The sequence below is a fragment of the Vulpes vulpes genome, chromosome 11 (assembly GCF_048418805.1).
Source record: "Vulpes vulpes isolate BD-2025 chromosome 11, VulVul3, whole genome shotgun sequence".
Lineage (NCBI taxonomy): Eukaryota > Metazoa > Chordata > Mammalia > Carnivora > Canidae > Vulpes > Vulpes vulpes.
In genome coordinates, this window is record NC_132790.1 from 78,920,702 (window position 1) to 78,941,256 (window position 20,555).

Sequence of the window (20,555 nt, forward strand, 5' to 3'; positions counted from 1 at the left end):
ACAGGATGCTGTAAAATAAGGGAAGAGAATGGCTCCGATCATCAAAGAAAGAGTAGGTGATATGTCTCTACCAGTGAGATGGTGAGAAGCAGCCAAACATGTAAAGAGCCTGAGAGAGGGTTGGAATCACAAGGAATTGGGTGGGACAAAGCCCCAAGTCAGCTTATGTTTCTAGATGGAGATATAGAGGGGAGGGTTCCCCAAAATCTGAGTTCTTCCTAATGTATAGCTTTCCTATGCAAAGCCAGTTCCACTAGCCTAAGGGCAGACCTCTGAAAAAGGCTTAGGTGCTAACTGTGGGATCAAAAACCACACTGAAAACACACACACACACACACACACACACACACACTGATGGGGGGCTGTGAGCTATGGGGGAAAAAAAAGGTAAAAGGAATCCAAGGAAATCTGCTGGGACTAGGGTAAAGCAAGTGAGGCATTTACCCTGGGGCAAAATTAAAGAGGACACCAAAAACCCAGTAATCAGGATGAATAACATTTTACTGCAATGTTTTAAAAAATCCAAATTAATGCTAAAAATCCATGGTAACAAAATATCAAAAATTTGCAGGCAACATCCAACAGGGCTAGAATTAAGGTGATGGCAGTGAGGTAGAATGGTGCAGGTTCAGGGTTGGCTGAGAGGTTGGCTCCTATCTTTGTTTTTTTTCCTGTCTTTTATTTATTTATTTTCTTTTTTTAATTCCAGTATAATTAACATACAGCTAACGAGATCGTTTTGGATGTACAAAATATGGTGATTCACCAATTCTCTGCATTACTCAGTGCTCATCATGATAAGTGTACTCTGAATTCCTTCCCCCGTTTTGCCCATGCCTCCACCTGCCTGGCAACCACCAGTTCTCTATACTGAGAGTCTGGTTTTTTTTTTTTTGTCTCTTTTTTCATTTGACCATTTGCTCTGTTTCTTAAATACCACATATGAGTGACATCATATGGTATTTGTCTTTTCCAGACTTACTTCACTTAGCATTATACTCTCTAGATCCATCCATGTTGGTGCAAATGACAAGATTTAAACATTTGCTATTGTATTCTCCATGGCTTTTTGGTATTAATTTTGTTTTTTTTATAATATTACATTAAAATATGGCTTTTCTTGGTTACTGGGTTTTTTGAGGCCCCTTCAGTTTGCACCTGAGGAGGGGGGGTGCCTCATTTGTCCCATCCTAGTCCTGGCCCTGGGAATGGGAACACTGCCCAGTACTGGCAGAGGCTGGGGAGAGCTTGTTTGTTCGTGGAGCTGAGGGGGGGCCTGCCTGTGGTGGATAGCAGGGAGTGAGAGAACAGGAAGTGAGTGCCAGCTGAAGTTGGAGAGGCAGGCAGGAGCCTGACCTTGCTGCATAAGCTACCATGCAGTTTTTTATAACCCTTTATAGAAGGAAAAATAGTTACCAGTGGGTTTGTTTTCAAGCTCCCAGGCATGGTCAATAATACTGCACATCAGAAAAGGCACCTGGTAATTGTTATGCCCTTTCATCCCTGAAGAGAAGTATTTAAAGTGTGTCAGGGTTTTTCTTTTTTTTTTTTCAGCACCTGATGTGTAGATACTCGGAAATGACTCTGGAAAACAAGAATTTGAATTGTCAGAAGGAAGCTGCACAGATAATTAATGCCATGTAAGTAATTGCTTTGTTTTTAAAAAGCCCATTGAGCATAAATGTTAAATGCATTTGTCTTTGAAAATCTATTAGTGCCAAGTTGATTGCATGGAGTGTCCTAGAATTCACTTAAGTCTTGCCAAGAAATTGGTGATCCAAAGCCCTTTTGCCCCAGGTGGTAGCAAATTGAAATTATGAAAGTTTTAAACCACTGCACAGCTTCTAGATCTGCAGGGTAACTCTGCAGTAGCCTTGTGAAATTAATATCTCAAACATTCAGGGATATTTATGATAACAAACCTTCCATATTAAGCATAAATGGTTTTCACGTGTTGTTTGTTTAACAGAAACTGGCAGAGTGCCTATTGAGAAGACAACATTGTGAAGTCCTAGGGCAATTGAAAACAAGCCAAAATTTACTTCCTTGAGATATACGTATGAACTAGAGAATGTCATTTTCACAAACAGAATTATTTCTTGACATAACTTCTCTCTCCTACCTCCTTCAAAATTCCTGTGCTATAATATACAAGAGCCTAGAATACTAGGTTACTTCAGAACAGCCAGGGATGGCTGTGCAGGTGGTGGACTGCACCACTTAAGGGGTTGTATACAGACCAAATCTATAATTTTGCTGAAGAACTCTCTACTTGATTTTGTGAGTACCCCGTGAGAATGGCAGTATCTCCCCAGAGCTGTGCAAGGCAATAGGTGAAAAAGAGTAGCCTGCGTTCGCTTAATCTTCAAGGCCAAATAACACAAACACGCTTCTCTGACACTCAGTCCAGTGGTTTCTCAACTGCTCTATGTTTGTTTTCCAATTTCACATTTAAACTGAGGAAACTGGTTCATCAAAGATACTCAGTCTTCGTTTAACACATGATCTCCAGTTAAAATACACCTGGGAGCTAACATTATAGGCGTGCTCTTTTAGCCTAATTTCCTTAGGTTGCTAATTATTCTTGCAAGAATGTCTGGAATTCTTATTTTGTTTTATTTTAAACTGAGATGCGAGAGGAGTAAAATAACTAGGCTAATTTCAGCTGTCATTTTTGAGCTGCAGTTACAAAACTGTCTACTTGGCTGTGCTTACAATTAAAGTGTGCCAGAGTCTGATCATTTGTAGGGTCTTTCACATTATGAAATATTGATTTCTTTTTTATATATATTTTTTATTGGAGTTCGATTTGCCAACATATAGTATGATACCCAGTGCTCATCCCATCAAGTGCCCCCCCCAGTGCCTGTCACCCCTTCCCCCTGCCCACCTCACCTTCCACTACCCCTTGCTTGTTTCCCAGAGTTAGGAGTCTCTCATGTTTTGTCACCCTCTCTGATTTTTCCCACTCATTTTCTCTCCTTTCTCCTATAATCCCTTTCACATTTAATATTTCACATATAAATATTTCACATTTCACATATAAATATTCCCCATATGAGTGAAACCATTTAATGATTGTCCTTCTCCCATTGATTTACTTCACTCAGCATAATACCATCCAGTTCCACCCACGTCGAAGCAAATGGTGGGTATTCATCGTTTCTAATGGCTGAGTAATATTCCATTGTATATATGGAATCCATTCATCTTTCAATGGACACCAAGGCTCCTTCCACAGTTTGGCTATTGTGGACATCGCTGCTATAAACATCGGGGTGCAGGTGTCCCGGCGTTTCATTGCATCTGTATCTTTGGGGTAAATCCCCAACAGTGCAATTGCTGGATCATAGGGGAGCTCTATTTTTAACTCTTTGAGGAACCTCCACGCAGTTTTCCAGAGTGGCTGCACCAGTTCACATTCCCACCAACAGTGCAAGAGGGTTCCCCTTTCTCCACATCCTCTCCAACATTTGTGGTTTCCTGTCTTGTTATTTTTCCCCATTCTCACTGGTATGAGGTGGTATCTCATTGTGGTTTTGACTTGTATTTCCCTGATGGCAAGTGATGCGGAGCATTTTCTCATGTGCTTGTTGGCGAAATATTGACTTCAAATTGTCACTGGTTTTTTTTTTTTTTGTCACTGTTTTTTTGTTCATGAACTTTGGCTATGTTTTAAGGAGCTCTATTTAATCTTACAAAATAAGGGATGTATATTCCAGAAAATCGTGCATTCCCTAGAGGCTCCAGACTATGTTCCAGAGGGATGAGAGCTGCCTACAAATGGTCATTACAATTACACAATTATTACAAAATAATAAAGAGTAGAGTGGGAATACATGAAATAGAGACTTCTAGTGTTTTGTAAGGAGGGAGCTGAGTGCAAAAGACATTCCACAGTATTGGGCCCTGACTAAGTCAGGCACAGAAGCAAATGTCATTGAGAATATGGTAGCAGACCTTTTAGTGCATGAGTAACATAAGCACATTTCTTTAACAGAAGAAGGAGGTTCTAAAGTAATAATTTTGAATAACATTTTGTGGAGTGCTTGGCTCTGTTATAAGCACTTTAAATTAACTCATTTAAGCTCACAGAAACCCTATGAATTAGGTATTATTATTATTATTTTAATGATCATTGGTTAAATAACTTGCCCAAGGGCATATACATGTAACCTGGGAGCTAGGATTTGAACCCAGAGAATGTTATTAGCTTCGTGATAACCACTGTGCCACACTTACCTACTGGTAAGCATAGAATATATAACATGTTCAACAAAATTTAACTAATACAATACTACCATTTGGGGTACTTCTTTTTTTAAAGATCTTATTTATTTGACAGAGAGAGAGAGAAAGAGAGAAAGCACAAGCAGGGAGAACAGCAGAGGAAGAGGGAAAAGCAGGTTCCCCACCGAGCAGGGAGCCAGATGCAGGGCTCAATCCCAGGACCCTGGGACTACAATCCCCAGCTGAAGGCAGACACTTAAGTGACTGAACCATGCAGGTGCCCCCTCATTTGGAATACTCTTATGTGTCAGACACTGTATAAACATTGTTTCATGTAATGCTCACCACACCCTATTCTTCACAGATGAAAAAAACTGGGGTTCAGAGAAGTTCAGTAACTTGCCGGAGGCTACAGAGCTAATGAGTGGTAGAGATGAGATTCAAACCCTGCCTAATTCCAGAGATTAAATCCTATCCACAGGGTTGAATTAGTACGCTAGTCCATTTACTCCTTGATGGCCAAGATCCTAATTTGTCGTACCTAATGACAATCAGTCATAGGCCATAAGAAATGAGCAGAAATTTGGAAAGTACATAATTTGCTTTTAAGCAAGTCTAATTTGAAAAATATTACCAATTAACCACAGTCCTGGTTGGCTCATTACCTACCCTGAGTTTATTAGTTTTTGCCTGGCCTGTCTCGAGATGCTTTCCCCTTCTCAGTAGTGTAATGATACTTCTGTAAAATATTTGTTTAATTTTTGTGAGCATATTTGGGATGAGTTGCATGCGGGGATCTTTATTATTTATAGGCAGAAAAAGATCCACCTGCAGACTCTGCGGGCGCTGTCTGAAGTGCAGAAAATGACACCGAGAGAAAGGATGCGGCTGAGGAAGCTCCAGGCAGCTGATGAGAAGGCCAGGAAGTTGAAGTAAGCTGCCTTTCCTCAGGGTACCTTGCTCTCTGGCCACTTCCCAGGGCTCCGAAGGAATTGACTGAAGAAAAGCAAAAGCAAAAACAAGAAAGCAAAATGCACATATGCATTTTATATTTCTTTGTTTCTTCACTTATTCGTCCCCTCGAAAGATGGGCTTTTAGCCATAGGTGGTTATTGGATGCCAGCCACGATTAATGTCAGGCTTTCAGTCTTGTGTGCAAAGAGAGATTGAATGTCAGGGAGCTTATTAGTGATGAAAATAGAGTCAGCCTCCAAATGAAGCCTCGTTGCTGCTGATGCCTCCAGTACATACCCCGGCGAGAGGGTGAAGATGTTTGCTGTACCCCCTCTGCCAGGAGGTCTAGCTGGTCTATAGGGGGAAGAATGTACTGGCAGGAAATTGTTGGCTTTAGAAGACAGATTGGAAGTAGCTCTGCTCTGTCAGGTGAAGCCCTTTGAAAAATCTATGATCAGGGCAACCTGCTGGTGGTCAACATCACTAGTAAAGTATTTACATGAAAAGGGGAGATTCCAAAGAGCCCTAGACTCCCAGTTTCTCAAAGACAAATTTTTCAGTTGGTAGGTTATCCAATCTCCTAATTTTTCTTCTTTCTCTGCCAACTATTTCGTAGCTTAGAAGCCCCAACTAAGAGGTAGAGAGACAGAAAAGACCTGAAACTCAATCTGTTCATTTTGTGACCTTGCTAACATATCTGAAAAAGGATTTGGAAGTATTCTTATACTTGTAGTGCATATTATGAGGAACCAAGTAAGAATCTGTGAGACTACTTCTTTCCCCTTAACACATGCCTTCTGTAATCAATGTGGAAAACTATTTCTGTCAAAGTGCACCATGGGCAGTCATGTGCTGGTAAATGTTTAACAACCACCTCTGGGGGTGTGGGGCTGGAAGGGTGTAAATACTCCCGCAACAGCCAATTTCAAGGTACCAGTGTGGTATCATCGAATGTTCAGTTGGAAGATATGTACACAATCTGCACTTGGGAACCAGTACAAGCTGGTTTCTGCAAACCACTGCACCACTGGGTGTGGGTTTTACTGAGAAAACATATTTACATAAATTGCTTGAGCCATTGTATTAACTAACACTCCCAGATCTATTTCTAAGGCCTCAGGAATGGCAGTATTTCTGGGGTACCATGACTCATGTCATTGTTTGAGGGTGAAAGGAAAGTTAAATCTCTGACAGGAACATATCAAAAAGGCAGTTTAATAACATACATGCACATTACAAATTATATTTCAGATTAAAATGGTTTTTAATACACAAAGTCATAGACCTTCCACATGATATTCAATGTTTTTTATTTAAAGGCAATGATTTTAGATAAAGTTTACTATTAGTTTTATGGTTGAATTGCATTGTTTTTGATCATTATTTCTAGAATTCGAGCACAGTCATGTGTTTTAGCTAGAAAACAACTCTATTGTCAGGAAGGATATAATGTACCCACTTTATTTTTTTATTTTTATTTTTTTTTTAATTTTTATTTATTTATGATAGTCACAGAGGGAGAGAGAGAGGCAGAGACACAGGCAGAGGGAGAAGCAGGCTCCATGCACCGGGAGCCCAATGTGGGATTCGATCTCGGGTCTCCAGGATCGCGCGCTGGGCCAAAGGCAGGTGCCAAACCGCTGCGCCACCCGGGGATCCCTGTACCCACTTTAGAAACAAGATTTGACTCTAAGGATATTCAGTGACTTTTCAAAAATATCTAAATCTAAATTAGCACACAAGTAATCACGAGAACTCAGATTTTCCTCCAGTTAAAGTCTATTACTTTTACCTTTTCTATATTAGATGGAAAAAATGTGTTGGAGAAAAGTTCCCTTTCACAGTGGCTCTCAAATTCTTTCCATAAATTCTTGGAAATCTAGCTCTCTTCTCCTTGTTTGTGGGTTTATTCATCCTGAGAACAGTAATCGAGTTATTAGTTCCTGTTGGGCACTGCCTGGGTGTCAGGGCCACCCCCCACCCCACCATCACAGAGAATACGCAGGGGTCCATACTGCTTTTTTTTTGCCCTCAGAGTCCCATGCATCCTCAAGAGGAATCTGAACATGAGAAGAATTCTGTGTTCTTAATATGTGTGAACCCCTAGTTTCTAGAAACTAGGCCTTTTCTTCTGGAATGTTCAGAGACCCCTGCTTCTAAGAAATGTTATCCCCAGAAATTAGAAATTGAGAGTAGAGACATGCTAATATTTTGTTTTATAAAACCTAAATAACTTTATTCTTGAAGTTGCCATATGGCAAATGTGTGTATATCTAAGTTTGAATTTTAGCGATGCATTTTAGGAGTTCTAAGGATAGATAAGGAGCCAGACAGAGCATCATCATGTGTGCTTTAAAAGAGTACCAAGTGGTGCTACACTTCATTTACCTTGATGAGGGAGAGACCCGTTGATCTGGTTTCTCAACACCCCACTCTACCTGTTGAAACAGAGATCTCACTTTACCTGCATAATTTAGATGTGGCTTTAGCAAAATGCAGCAGTTTTTCTATGTTCACTTTAAATTTGCAGAAAGCTTGCAGAAGAAAAATATGAAGAAAATAACAAACGATTGCAAGAGTTGAGATCTCGGAACTACGGGCAGCTGACTGTTGATGTACTCCATGTAAGTGCTCTCTTGTTTTAATGTTACATCAAACCTTTCTTTAATTGCTTCAGATTCATCACATTGATGTGGCCAGTCAGGTAGGAGAAGGGACAGAGGGGGAAGAAAAAAAGCATCTAGACCAACTTTGCCCAATTCAGGGTGGGAGGTACTGGGGTTCATTTTAGCATATAGGCTGATGGTTAGTGATGACACTAATTCAGAGTAGCTGTACTTAAAAATGGATCAATAGATTCCTCCAAAAACATCCAAGTGCATACTGCATACAAGAAAACTCAATCAGCATGGAATGAACAATTGATGAATAAAATTATGACTTTGTAGAGCAAATGTATGTATATCTAATTTTGAATTTCAGCTGTGCTGTTTTTGCTTTACCTCTTTATTCCATTGTTCTCTTTCTGTATTATTTTTTCTTCCCTTTTAATTTTCTGTCTCCCATCTATGTCATTATGCATTGTGTTAATAGTCCCTTTTGAACTTTGAATAATTACCTTAGATGTCCAATAATAAATAGGGTTGCAGAGTCACATGAAATGGACCCTGAATCATGTCCTCAGCATCCCAAGCCCCTGAATAGCAAATACCATTTTCTCTAATGGTTAAAAACATCTTCATGGGCCTTGGTGTAGGCAATGATACTTAAGGAAGTTTTTCTTCAGGCTCATATTTGGACAATAGACATCAACCCCAACTTCTTAGCTCTTCTGATAAAAGCAACATGGGAGGGAGTCATTTTTATAGCGAACTTTATGGCTCAAATTCTGGTTGTTCCTTCATTGGAGATCTCTGCATCTGAGGGAGATTCTTTTTCTTTAGCAGGAAGAACCAAGCTCCCCTAAGGCTTTGGAGATGATCTCTGAAGTCTGGGGGCACTCATTTTCCTGTAGTTCAGTGATCAGAGTGCTCCAAACCCTGGGACATTGCAGGAGCCCCCAGCAAAGTGCACTCTCAGCCAGGCAGAGTTTAGGATCACTTGTTTTCTGCCTCCATTTGAGAGGTAATCCACCTTTCTCATTTACTTAATGGTTGTGGGTATTATCGATTTCTGAAAACTCCAAGCTGGAACAGATGGCGGTGGGGGAGTGTCCAGCCTTCTATAACCTTAAGAGTATCTCTTGGACCCTTTAGCAGATAATATGGGGACATTGATGACATGCGCTCAATTCCACTTGCCCCCTCTATTCGTTTCATACTCCATTAAATGAAGCCAGCTGTGGAATCTCTTGTGGGTCCCAGAGACATGGAAGATAGTATCGTTCCCACTCATGGAACCTAGTGAATGGCAAAATTGCTGGCTGAAGAGGATGGGGTCAGGAGCAATGTTGGATCCCTACTTGGAGAAGGGTCTTGATGTTATCAGTGCATGGCAGACCTGATCCCCTACCAAGTACTGAGTGCTCATTGACAGCTCCCCACTTTTTTTATGCCCTGAAATGATAACTTGTGGAGGTGGGTCACCTGCCCTAGATCTGTTGGCTTTCTTCCACACAGGACTGAGAACTGCACATTTCCACAGATCCTTAGAAGGAATCTGGCATGATGATAGAAATTCTGTTTGTCAATATGTGTAAAACTACTTGTTGAATCATCTAATAGAAACTGGGACATTTTTTCTGGAAGGTTCAGGGATCCCTGCTTCTAAGGATGTTATACTCAGAGATTAGAATTTGAGAAATACAGATGTGGTAATATTTTGTTTTATAAGACCTAAATAACTTTATTCTTGAAGTTGCTGTATAGCAAATAAAAATGTAGTTTCAAACATGATTTTACATTTCAATGTCTGATAATTTACCTGACATTTTTGCTTTCCTTCATTGACCTTTCAAAGTAATAATTTATGTGTTCTTTTTCATTTCTGATGTGATTGCTGTCAGTGTTAAACAACTACTCTCTAAGTGATCCTGTCCTCTTTTAAACCAGGGTCCTTGGGGATCCTGCAGTAACTTTAAGATAGAACTGAAACCATAATGGCAGGCAGGATCTCGGGAGATTTTATTAACTATATATTATCCCTCAGAACATGGGATAATCCCACAGGATAGTGGAGATCTTGGCTCAATTCAGTTGAAGAAAGTGAGGATTTCATAAAGATTTCATGAAGTCCCAATTCACAACTTCCTGGTGTCTATGTAGTTATTCTCAATTCCATCCCCTTTCCATCAGCAAGGAGCAAAGGGAGCAACAAGAGGGAAAGTGCCTAATGCTATTTTGTCCAGAGATGTTGGCTCATCCTTCGATCTTTGATTTAGTATTGCCAACATCTTTGGCCCTGAGATTTCCAGAAGTACATTTCTTAAGTTTGCATATTGATGGAGGCAGGAAATGCTCCAGCAGATGCTTGGGTCTTCTAGCTGGTTCAGTCTTGCAGACTGGGTTGCTCGGCACTTCCCTAACCCCCCAGGTATCTTGCCCTGTTTTATGCAATTATATCAGCCTTTCCATCTCACCCCTCATTAGCATCCAACCTTCTCACTTTCATTTTTTTTTAATTTTTTTAAAATTTTTATTTATTTATGATAGTCACAGAGAGAGAGAGAGAGGCAGAGACACAGGCGGAGGGAGAAGCAGGCTCCATGCACTGGAAGCCTGATGTGGGATTCGATCCCGGGTCTCCAGGATCGCGCCCTGGGCCACAGGCAGGCGCCAAACCGCTGCGCCACCCAGGGATCCCCCTTCTCACTTTCAAATGTCACTTTCTCCTTAGGAAAATCCTCTTTGACCTCACAAGTCCACAATCCGACTGGCTCTTCTCTAAATTCTTATGGCTTATAGCAATGCTTCTCAAATTTCAAAATTCACCCAAATCACCTATTGTTTTTGTTAAAAGGCAGATTCTGATTTGGTTTGTCTGGGGTGGGGCTTGGGATGCTGAATTTTTAAAAAGCTCCTGGTGATTCTGATGCTGCTCATCCAGGACCACACTGATTAATAATGGACAGAAAGTGAGGCTCTTGAAAGCCATTTCACCTTCACATGAAGGAAGACCAGGAAAAGCTACCGATTAACAGACTTTCTTATAGACTCTTTAGGAAAAAAGCATTTAATGGGAACGGAAGTAAAGGAAAAGTGACCTGGGGCTTTCTTGTTCACCCCAGGAGGAGGATGAAGAGAGGAGGCTAGGCAGGAAAGAGAGGCGGTTAAGCATATTCACAGGCACAGAGTGAGGCAGGTTTAATGATATTCAAAGAACAAAAGAGAGAGAAAATGGGAAGCTAAATACTTTGCAGAGGGACTGAAGGGTTTTAAATATCTCAAGGGAAGACATCAGTGAGCTGGAAAAGAGGAAATAAAATGTAAGAAAGAAATTGGATTAATCAGATGCAAGAAGCTAAAGAAAAACGTGATAAGGAGAAAAGGAAGAAAGAGGAAAATGCTCCTGTCTCTGCCCATACACATATTTATGATTTAAATTCTTCCCAATTTCACTGGGGCTCTCTTCTCTGTCCTCTCTCTCTCTTGTCAGCTGATATGAAGTGCTTTATGTTATCAAAAGCAGTGGTATGAGATAAAATCCGAGTTAGGGGAGAAAATAGGCTCTGCTATTTCTTAAACATGTCAAAAATTCTTTGAGGCACTTAGGAGAATGGCTTGTTTTGTTTCCCAGACCCTAACTAACAGGACCTTTTATTTTGGCATGTACTTTCTGCTTGGCTGAATTTGAGCTTTGAAATCTGGAAGCGTAGTTGGACATGGAATCATAGGCACCATTTCTTTAAAGGATGGTAGCTTTAAAACAACTAGATTCCATAATATACAAAATAAGCCTGGTCTTTCTTTTATCCTGTGACACACACAGTTGTGATGATGCCAAAACTGGGTTTCTGTGAGAAGTGTGTAACACATCAGTTCTCCATATATGAAATAGTAAAGGAGATCAAAGATCAGAGCAAGTCCTTTCTAATAGAAGCAATTATAACAATTCTATCCCTTCTCTTCAAAGAGAACCTCAGCTAATCAAAGTCAATTGAGGGTCCAAATACTTATTTTCCAATAATTTCTGAAGTAGAAGTGAAAACACATTTCATGCAATCTTTGTTCTTTGTTCTTAAAGTTGCCTGTGTGCTATCAGTGATCCTTTGAAATTTGAAATCAATTTCACCTCCTACAGCAATCATACAGTACAAACACTGGACTTCTTAAAAATATTTGATGACAGTATTTTCTCAAATGCTGTACCATGGCTTTGTTTTATTCATTAAGATTAGTTTGAGCTTTCCCTTCTGTTTTTAATAAGAAGACTCTCTTGGAGTAGTTCTCCATGAAAGCCACTTATCAAGGAAAATAGGTCAGTTCACCATTAGCTCTAGGTTGCAAACACACATACACACACACACACACACACACACACACACACAAATCCGGGGGGGGGGGGAAGCAAAATAATCTATTGAAATACCTACTGATATATTTGAGAAATTTTACTTTTTTTTTGAAATGTGAATTCTTTCATGTGGCCTCTTAGATCTCTTTCTTTAGGAAACTGGTTTACAGATTACAGAATCATAGCACTGTTAAAGCTAGATGAGAACTTGGAAGTCATCCAAGCCAAACAGCTCTACTTCTGAGATGAGGAACCTGAGCAGGGCTGAACTAGGGGGAGATGGATGTGGTACCCTTGATGCAGAATTGTAGGTAGTATTTGTTCTTCGCTGCTGATCATGACTGCTCTTGCATGAGCCAGAAAGTGAGTACTTCCTTCAGTTGTGTACCTGGGCATTCCTCCTGCCTCATCCTAGTCATGGCTCTGAAACAGATGCCACGGAAGGTCAAGGTCACCTGTTGAGTTGGTTCAAGGCTGCTTCTCTTATCCCAACCTGCCTTTCTGAAATTTGAAAGTGGAATCCTGTTTAAAGGAGAGGATTTATTTCTACATAGTTTTCTAAACAATATTGTTTCATTTGTGGTAATGCTGTTTCCTTCTATCAACTTCTCATGAACTGTTAATTACCTTCCATAAGGAATTTGATGACCTGACTTCAGAGAACCTACCTGAATCTCAGCCCATTCCTTCCTTGGACCTTGACCCACTTGAATCAAGTATAGAAGACACCTTAACTGACCTTGGAGATCATGGTATGAGTTTACATCAGTATTCAGAAGGGTTGGCACATGGGTTGGTGTGGCTGACCGTCTGGTAGGCTTGGCTGGCCTCTGAGAAAAGCCTTGGATGTATGTGACCACCTTTCATCAGTTTGCCAGAGGTGAGCTGGGACCAGGATAAAAAGCAGAGAAGCCAAAGGACTGTCTGTCCTCTTCTATCTTTGTAATAGATGAAAATCAGTTGGAAATTCACACCAAGTGAGAAACTTTTGCATGAATTAAACAATATTATTATTAATGGACATTGTAATGGTGTAGGACTATGAATGCTCTGAAATACTGTTTCCTCCTTCTATTAGTGATTTCCCTGGCCTTTATAAAAGTGAACAAATGAAGTCCAGTTTGGAAAATCAACTATATGGATGTGCAATCCTTGCCAGAAGAAAAGTGTTCAGAGCTGTTACCCAAATAGGAGAGAGATAGCATAGTTTAATGTTAAAAACATGAATTTTGGAGTCAAAAGCTGTCCCCGTCAGGGAAGCCCCTGGCAGCTTTGTAGATTTCAGTTTTCTTATCTATGGAATAAGAATAATACCTTCTTTAAGGGTTGCTGTGAAAAGCAAATGAGAGTGGGCATATGACGTGCTCTTATCTCAGTGCCCAACACATAATAAGAGCCAAAGAAAGGGAAACAGTTTATTACCCTAGGGGGGAGGGTTATGACCATGGGGGCCATCTCAGTCTTGTACCACCCTCCCCAGTGCCTAGGACAAAGTGCCAGGAATATTTTCTGGCACTCAATAAATATTTCTTGGATGAATGAATGAATGAATGAATGATATATTAGACTGCCCTCCAAGAAGCAGTTGTCAAGATGGGTGTAAAAGTGCAAGGATATTAGGGAAAATGTCTGCATGAAAGGCATTAGGAAAGGAGCTGGAAAAGGCTGAGAGAATCATCAACCCATGATTTAAGTCATGTTACAAATGAAAAGACAGGTTTGGTGGATGTGTACTAGTCTGCCCGGCAAACAGAGGCAACCAAGACATCAAGAAGTCTTTAAGCAAAGTCAGCCATCAGGGGCTTGCCTTAGTTTCCCTGCTGCACTTTAGCAATGGTAGTGGCCTCTGAGAGAATGCAGGGATAGATTTCAGAACACAGCCTTAGGACCCTTGGCCAATTATGCTCCTTATAGTGGGAGGTCTTTGAGGTGCATCCTCATGGCTACACAATGGTGTAACAACTCTCTTGGGCAGTAGTTCTCCTTCCAAACTGAGAGAGAAGGTAGTGAAGTTTGGGTTGATTGGTCATCTCAGCCCAAATTTGCATTTGATGTCTTCTTTACAGATCTTTTAGAACTTGTGCTTCTGCTTTCACCTGTAAGGAAACTAGCACCTGAAGCTCTTTACGTTGGCATTTGCCAACTTTTCAAATGATGGAAGCCATCTGATAACAGGTATTATTGACAAACAAATAGGTTTATCAGATGGATTTGCATCTTGGATCCTTTTCGGGTATTTCTATACAATACTAATATTTTCCAAAGGTAAAATTTGTAAGCACAGAAATATCCCATAGGCCTTTCCAAAAATATAAAACTGAGAGGCCATTGGATAGCACTTGATATGGATGGCTTGTGCTTTGCTGTAAGGCAGGGCCATCGCTATGTATAAAGAGGAAGCCCCAGAACAGGATATTGAGTGGGTAGTCTAGGATCAAGAAGTCTGGGCCCAGCCTCTGGGTCTCAAGTAGGAAAAGTACTTCCTACTCATTTCATACATGAGAAACCAAAGACATTACATAATTTGCTTAAGAACTCAAAAGTGCCTGCTTTATAGAATAGCACCCTTTCCATTTTCCCCAAAGGTGTTGAGTAGGAACAATCGATTCTCCAGAATCAGACAAATGAATTGGACTTCCAAAAGGCAGAGTCTTTTCTTTGTGTGTCTCTATGCTAATTTTTGTGGCCTGTATTAGTCAAATTACTCCTAAGCTAGCCCTGACCACCCGTTGCACCTACTACCAGGAGACTCATGCTGATGTCTCCCCTTTGTCTTTTGTCATGGACGTTGCAATATGATAGACCAGATATTGAGTTACTAGCCAAACTGGAAATTTATGCTATAAGGAAACACTACTTAGGTCTCCCATAATAAGCCATCAGATCCAAAAAACACATTGTGGTTTTAGTCGAGCCAAATGCCTTGTAAAATATGTTAAATATTCCCCTTATTTTTCCTTCCCGTTTAGTTCATATTTCTCTAAATTGAAAAGGGAAACTTAGAACAATAAAAACGTAACCTTTGAGTTGGTGATTGATTAGAATTATGGGCAACTACAAGATTATTAGTGATCATATAGCTAGTGAAGTTTTGGGATATGAAACTTTAATTTGTTGATGAATTTTGCAGTGGTTATTTTCCCCATTCTCTTTGCTTTTTAGAATATTTGACTCCAAACTTTCAGCACCTAGAGGAAGTTTTTATTTGTTTATTTTTTATCTAGCATGTATATGTAAAATAAAATTACACAGTCTTTTTTTTGAAGCTTTTATACCAAATGTAATCAGTCTTTGATGTTGAATTGGAAAATTCCCTCTGGGATGTGAGGAGTTAGTTGCAGAGAAAGAAAACAAAGTAAGATGTTATTTACGTTTGGTATGCATTTCGTTGGCTACAGCTGATTTAATCTAGCCAAAGTCATGGATAACCATTATATTCAAATGAGAAAGCACAACTGGAACATTAAAGAAATTATCCCTACCTAACCCCCGTATATGTAATGCTGATGATTTCTTACACATTAATTTCTGCCAGGAATTTCATCGCATTTAGCCTTATTTTCAGCAGCTTCCAACTGAGTTGCAGAATAGGGTTTCTTGCAAAGCTGAAAGAGCTTGAGGCTCATGAACATGGTGCAGACAGAGCATGGCTCTCAATCCACCTGTTCAGGTGCTAAGGGTTCACTGAAGTAGGCCTTGGCTGCCCACCCACAGCCTGACCAGTTATCATTTAAGTACTCTTTTAGCTACTCCTTGAGTGACTCCTCAGCCCCTTCCCTGTGCTCCAAGAAAGCTCTGACCTCAGAGGGATTGTCCTTTGCTTGCCCATAGGAAGTCTACATGCCCTTTGTAGTTATCAGCTGCTCTGTGACTTAAGGTATCATCTCTTCCCTTTAAGTGTCCAAGTGGAAATAAAGTGATTTGAACTCTGTTACACAACAATACATTTTTATTATTTTTAAAGATTTATTTATTAGTGAGAAACATAGAGAATGGGGCAGAGACATCGGCAGAGGGAGAAGCAGGCTCCCTACCGGGAGCCTGAAGCAGGACTTGATCCCAGAATCCTGGGATCATGACCTGAGACAAAGGCAGATGGTCAACCACTGAGCCACCCAAGTGTCCCTTATTATTTTAGCTTTTAAAATGAAAACATCAACTGATTCTGCAGTTCTACCTCTAGATAATTACCTAAGAGAAATTAAGACATGTCTCTAAGAAGATCTGTACACAAATGTTCTTAGCAGTTTATTCGTAGTACCAAAAATTAGAAACAAGTGTCAACCAATAGATGAATGGGTAAATGAACTTCTAGTTTATCCATACAATGTAATCCTACTTGGCAATGAAAAGGAACAAACTATCAATACACACAACAATATGAATGAATATAAAAAATATTGTGCTGAGTGAAAGAAGCCACAAACAAAAGAGTTCATATTAAACAATTGCATTTCTGTGAAGTTCTAGAACCAGCAGCACTTATCTGTAGTGATAGCAATGAGACCAGTGGTGGTCTGGAAATTGCGAATTGATTCAAAGGACACAAGGGAACCTTTTGTGGTGATGGAAAAAGTCGATACCTTGATTATGGTGGTGGTTTACCTTGATGTATAGATTTGTCAAAACATACTGAACTCTCTGCTCTAAATGAGTGCATTTTATTGTCTATCAATTATACCTCAATAAATTTGGTAAATAAAAAGAACATTGTTAAGAAGAAAGGGGAAAAAAAACATTGAGAGTAGTGCCTCAGTCTGTACTTTAGCTAACGAATGGCTGAGAGAGACTGGTGAAGTGGTGGAGGTAGAAGGTCAACTAGGAAGATCTCTAGTATTACTTGGGACACAAAGTCCTTGGTCCCAATAGTGATCATGGAGTTTTCTTCTAGTGTCAACTGAGCAATATTGCCTTCCACAAGGAATGCTAACAGTTTTGGGGTCTTCTCTCCAGAGGAAAATTAAAGATGAGGGACTGGAATCTCTTAGCTCCTCTCTTCAGGCTTTATAGTTGGAGGTGGCACACTGGTGTGGCAGGAACCCATACCAGCAAGTGTCACATGACCTTGTGTCCTCTGAAAGCAGCCCAAACATACTAGCACAAGAACTAACAGCCCAGACACCAAAACTCAGCCCAGAGAAGCCGGTAGAGCTGTTTGGCTCATTAGTCCTCAAAAAAGACTAAGTGCCGGGGGTCACTTCTATATTCCTAAATGTCCCATCACTTCCAGAGCTTTAGATATCTTAAAGACTTCATTCATAAATATAAATTGATGGTGGTTTTATTTCAGATTTGTCACATATTCCACTGAGTTACATTTGTGTTGCATGGTAATGTTTCCACCTGACTCTTGTATTTACACGCAAGAATAAAGTCTCCAGCAGCCACTCTCTAATTTCCTCAGCTCTTGAGGATAATTAAAATGAATCTAATATTGAGTAAAAATGTGCTGATTCTCCACATTGAGGCATATTTAAGAATTGAAGTGTTCCTTCCACATGAGAAACTGGGTAGGTGCCTTTAAGTGAAACTTAAGGATTGTATCCAATTTGAAAACTTGAAATGGATGCAGAATAACACCTGCCCAACCGGCCACTTCACTGTTGTGGCCTAAACAGGCATGATGGAAATAAGAGGAAAATCAGTCCCCCAGAGCATCAGTTACTCATATAGAAAATTAGCACCTGTGGACATCTCAAAATAATTTTCTGTCCTGTGAAAGCTGTATGTGATTCTATGCTCCATCCCTTAGCCCAATATTAATTATACAGTAGTTATTAAACTAAAGGTGCTGCTGGTAGGCCAGAGAGCATGCTTAAATGGCCTTGCTGGGCCTGTCATGGGTCATGTTTGGAATGAACCAATTAAGCAGAAAATTAAGTAAGCATTAATCATGGCTTTAAGGTCAGATAGACTACGAAGTATAATAGACTAAAGCCTTATATTAATGTAAGCTTCAGACAGCACTTTGGACATACCATAGTAGAATTTTCTTTAGCTGATGTAATTATTTTCCATTCATGCAAGTTTCACAGTTGTGCTCAGGGCTCCTGCACCTACCACCAAGAGAATATCATTCCGATGCCCAAAGGAAGTGAAGCTGTCACAGAAAACTAATAGAGCTATATTGGATACTGTTTGCTTCCAGTCAAATAACCATCTTTGATTCATATGCTAATTTTTTAAAGGGATTGATATATTTTCCTTTGGTGTTTGTTTAGGCCAGGCTTTAATTTAGATATTTGTGATAGGAATTTAAAATTGTCTTCTCTGATCTTTGCAGAGGGGCTGTTTTGTGGCAGTGAGGGCCATGGCAGTATTAGCCAACCCCTGTGTTCACTTGTCAGAGTCTTTCATTCTTTGCAATGAAATAACATCTCCCAAACAAACAAAAATCCTTTCTGGCAAGGAATTGTGGCAGCGGTATCTAATACCTTCTGTCATTCATGACTAACAACATTTTCCACTGACTTCTCACGCTTAGAAAAAATTCAAAATAGGAAAATAGGAAACCTACAGAAAGGTTCAAAGTGATTGTCAGGTTTCATAGTAGCATGTCTATGTGTGAGCATTATAATGAATTTGACTTATTCTTAAAAAGTCCATTTTCCCACAGCTGTCTCCAGACAGTGATGTTTGTCACATTGCCAGCATTTGCAGCTCCCCAGTTAGACTTGGCTCTGAGATTGTGGGAAGGGTTCTTTATAGACTCATTATTCCTGTGCATTCGTATCCACATGTAAGAACACATTTTTAGGAATGTGTAGTAGAACTAACTCTACATACCTAGCCATGTCTTTCCTGCTAACCCCTTGGCCTGTCCTGGTTTCTCTCCTGGCTATGGCTCCTTTAAATTATGGGGTTGTTTTTCCTTTAAACTATTAATGGGAGTTCTTAACTATTGAAGATTAGCCAGCTAAGTACATGTTTGTAGATGAGTTTAAGATGCCTTCAGTCTTTCACTACATTTTGTACTTGGGTATTTGGAGTTGTAGAGAGAGCAAAGTGACTTTACCCTTTTTATTATAGCTAGATTCATTTTCTCTTTTGAATATAGGAAAAGCAAACAAACCCAACCCCTCTCTCCAGCTTGACCCTACATGGCCTTTCCTGGCTTCACACATCTTAGAACTAAATGAGCTCCTTTTATTCCCTCCACTTTCCATCTCCTCACAACCCCATGCCTAAGAGATAATAATTGACAGTTGACGTAAGTGGTTGCTTATGAATATATGGACTCTAGCTATATATCTGGCTTCTTTTTATTTGTGAAATTACACATTTTGGAGATAACTTTTGTGTGTACATAGCGTTCATGATGAGAAATTTTAGTGGTATACTAGAGAGGGCTAGAAAGTGATTACTGGTTAAGAAAAAGCAAATTTTGGAAAATTAAAAGAATTTTTTCCCTTAGCCCCATTAGCTCTGTGTCATTGATGATGAGAGCAGGTTAGTGCCCCAATTGTGCAAGTGTGTTCAGAGGCCTCATTCTTACCTATTCCCAGAATGGCATCCAGCCATCTTGATGTTATTCCATACCTCTTACTTTTCACTTTTTAGTCTTAATAAATCATACTCTTACAGTGTTGATCTCACAACTCAAAATTCCACTAAATAGGCATCATGATAAAAGTATGTGTTTCCCATTATATGGACAATATTCATTGATCCCAGTTTGATGGCACCCCTGAGAAGTATTCTCAATATAGAATTGTGTCACAGCACAGCAGCTGAATACCAATTGGCCAGTCCATTCCTCAAAGCATCGTCTGAGGATTGTCATCACTAATATCCTGAGAACTTGTTAGGAATGCAGAATCTCAGACCACACCCTAGACACTACACCCTAGGCTCACTGGATCAGAAGATGCAAAATCCTGGTGATGTGTATGTGCATTCAAGTTTGAAGAGACTGAGTTCAACTCTAAGCTCAACCAGAGCATGGACTATATCTGTCTTGTTCATTTTATTCCCATCTGCTGGCACAGTGACTGGCTCTGAGTTGGTGCTAGGTAAACATTTATTGAATAAGTGATTAAATTGGTGGAACAATTCCATAAGAACACTAATGCTTTTTGTCAAAAGCAGCATACATTTCTTGCAAAGATGGATTCAGTTGGGGAAATAGTAGAATAACAATTTGGCAGGAGAGGCTAACTTGTGTGCATTGGTGTTCACCTATAATTTTTACTCTTTCTTCTTGAGGGAGATGGTAATCTAATTTTACCAGATGGATACTGGAAAGAGGAAAAATAAAGGAGAAGTGTCAGAGACATGGGAGTAGAAATCCTCCATGCATGCTTTTTGAGTCCCCTAGCCACTGCCTCTTCCCTTATAGATACCCTTCCATTTAAATAATCTCTAATGTAAGCCACCGCCATGCAAAAGTTGGTTTTCTTCTTCTGCACTATCCATAGAAC

At 39.9% G+C, this 20,555-nt stretch overlaps 1 protein-coding gene across 7 annotated transcripts in view; it reads left to right on the forward strand.

Annotated features, from left to right (window-relative positions):
- The window catches only part of NEK11 (NIMA related kinase 11), a 235,215-nt gene that overhangs the window by 93,066 nt on the left and 121,594 nt on the right, over window positions 1-20,555 (forward strand). For 4 of the 7 annotated variants that reach the window (XM_072726830.1, XM_026015522.2, XM_026015520.2 and 1 more), the window contains 4 exons: window positions 1,555-1,640; window positions 5,043-5,162; window positions 7,715-7,808; window positions 12,773-12,887. In XM_072726830.1, coding sequence (XP_072582931.1) covers window positions 1,555-1,640; window positions 5,043-5,162; window positions 7,715-7,808; window positions 12,773-12,887 — 415 coding nt within the window. The remainder of the gene's footprint in view (window positions 1-1,554; window positions 1,641-5,042; window positions 5,163-7,714; window positions 7,809-12,772; window positions 12,888-20,555) is intronic. The other 3 variants (XM_072726832.1, XM_072726831.1, XM_026015523.2) reach the window with 1 other exon arrangement.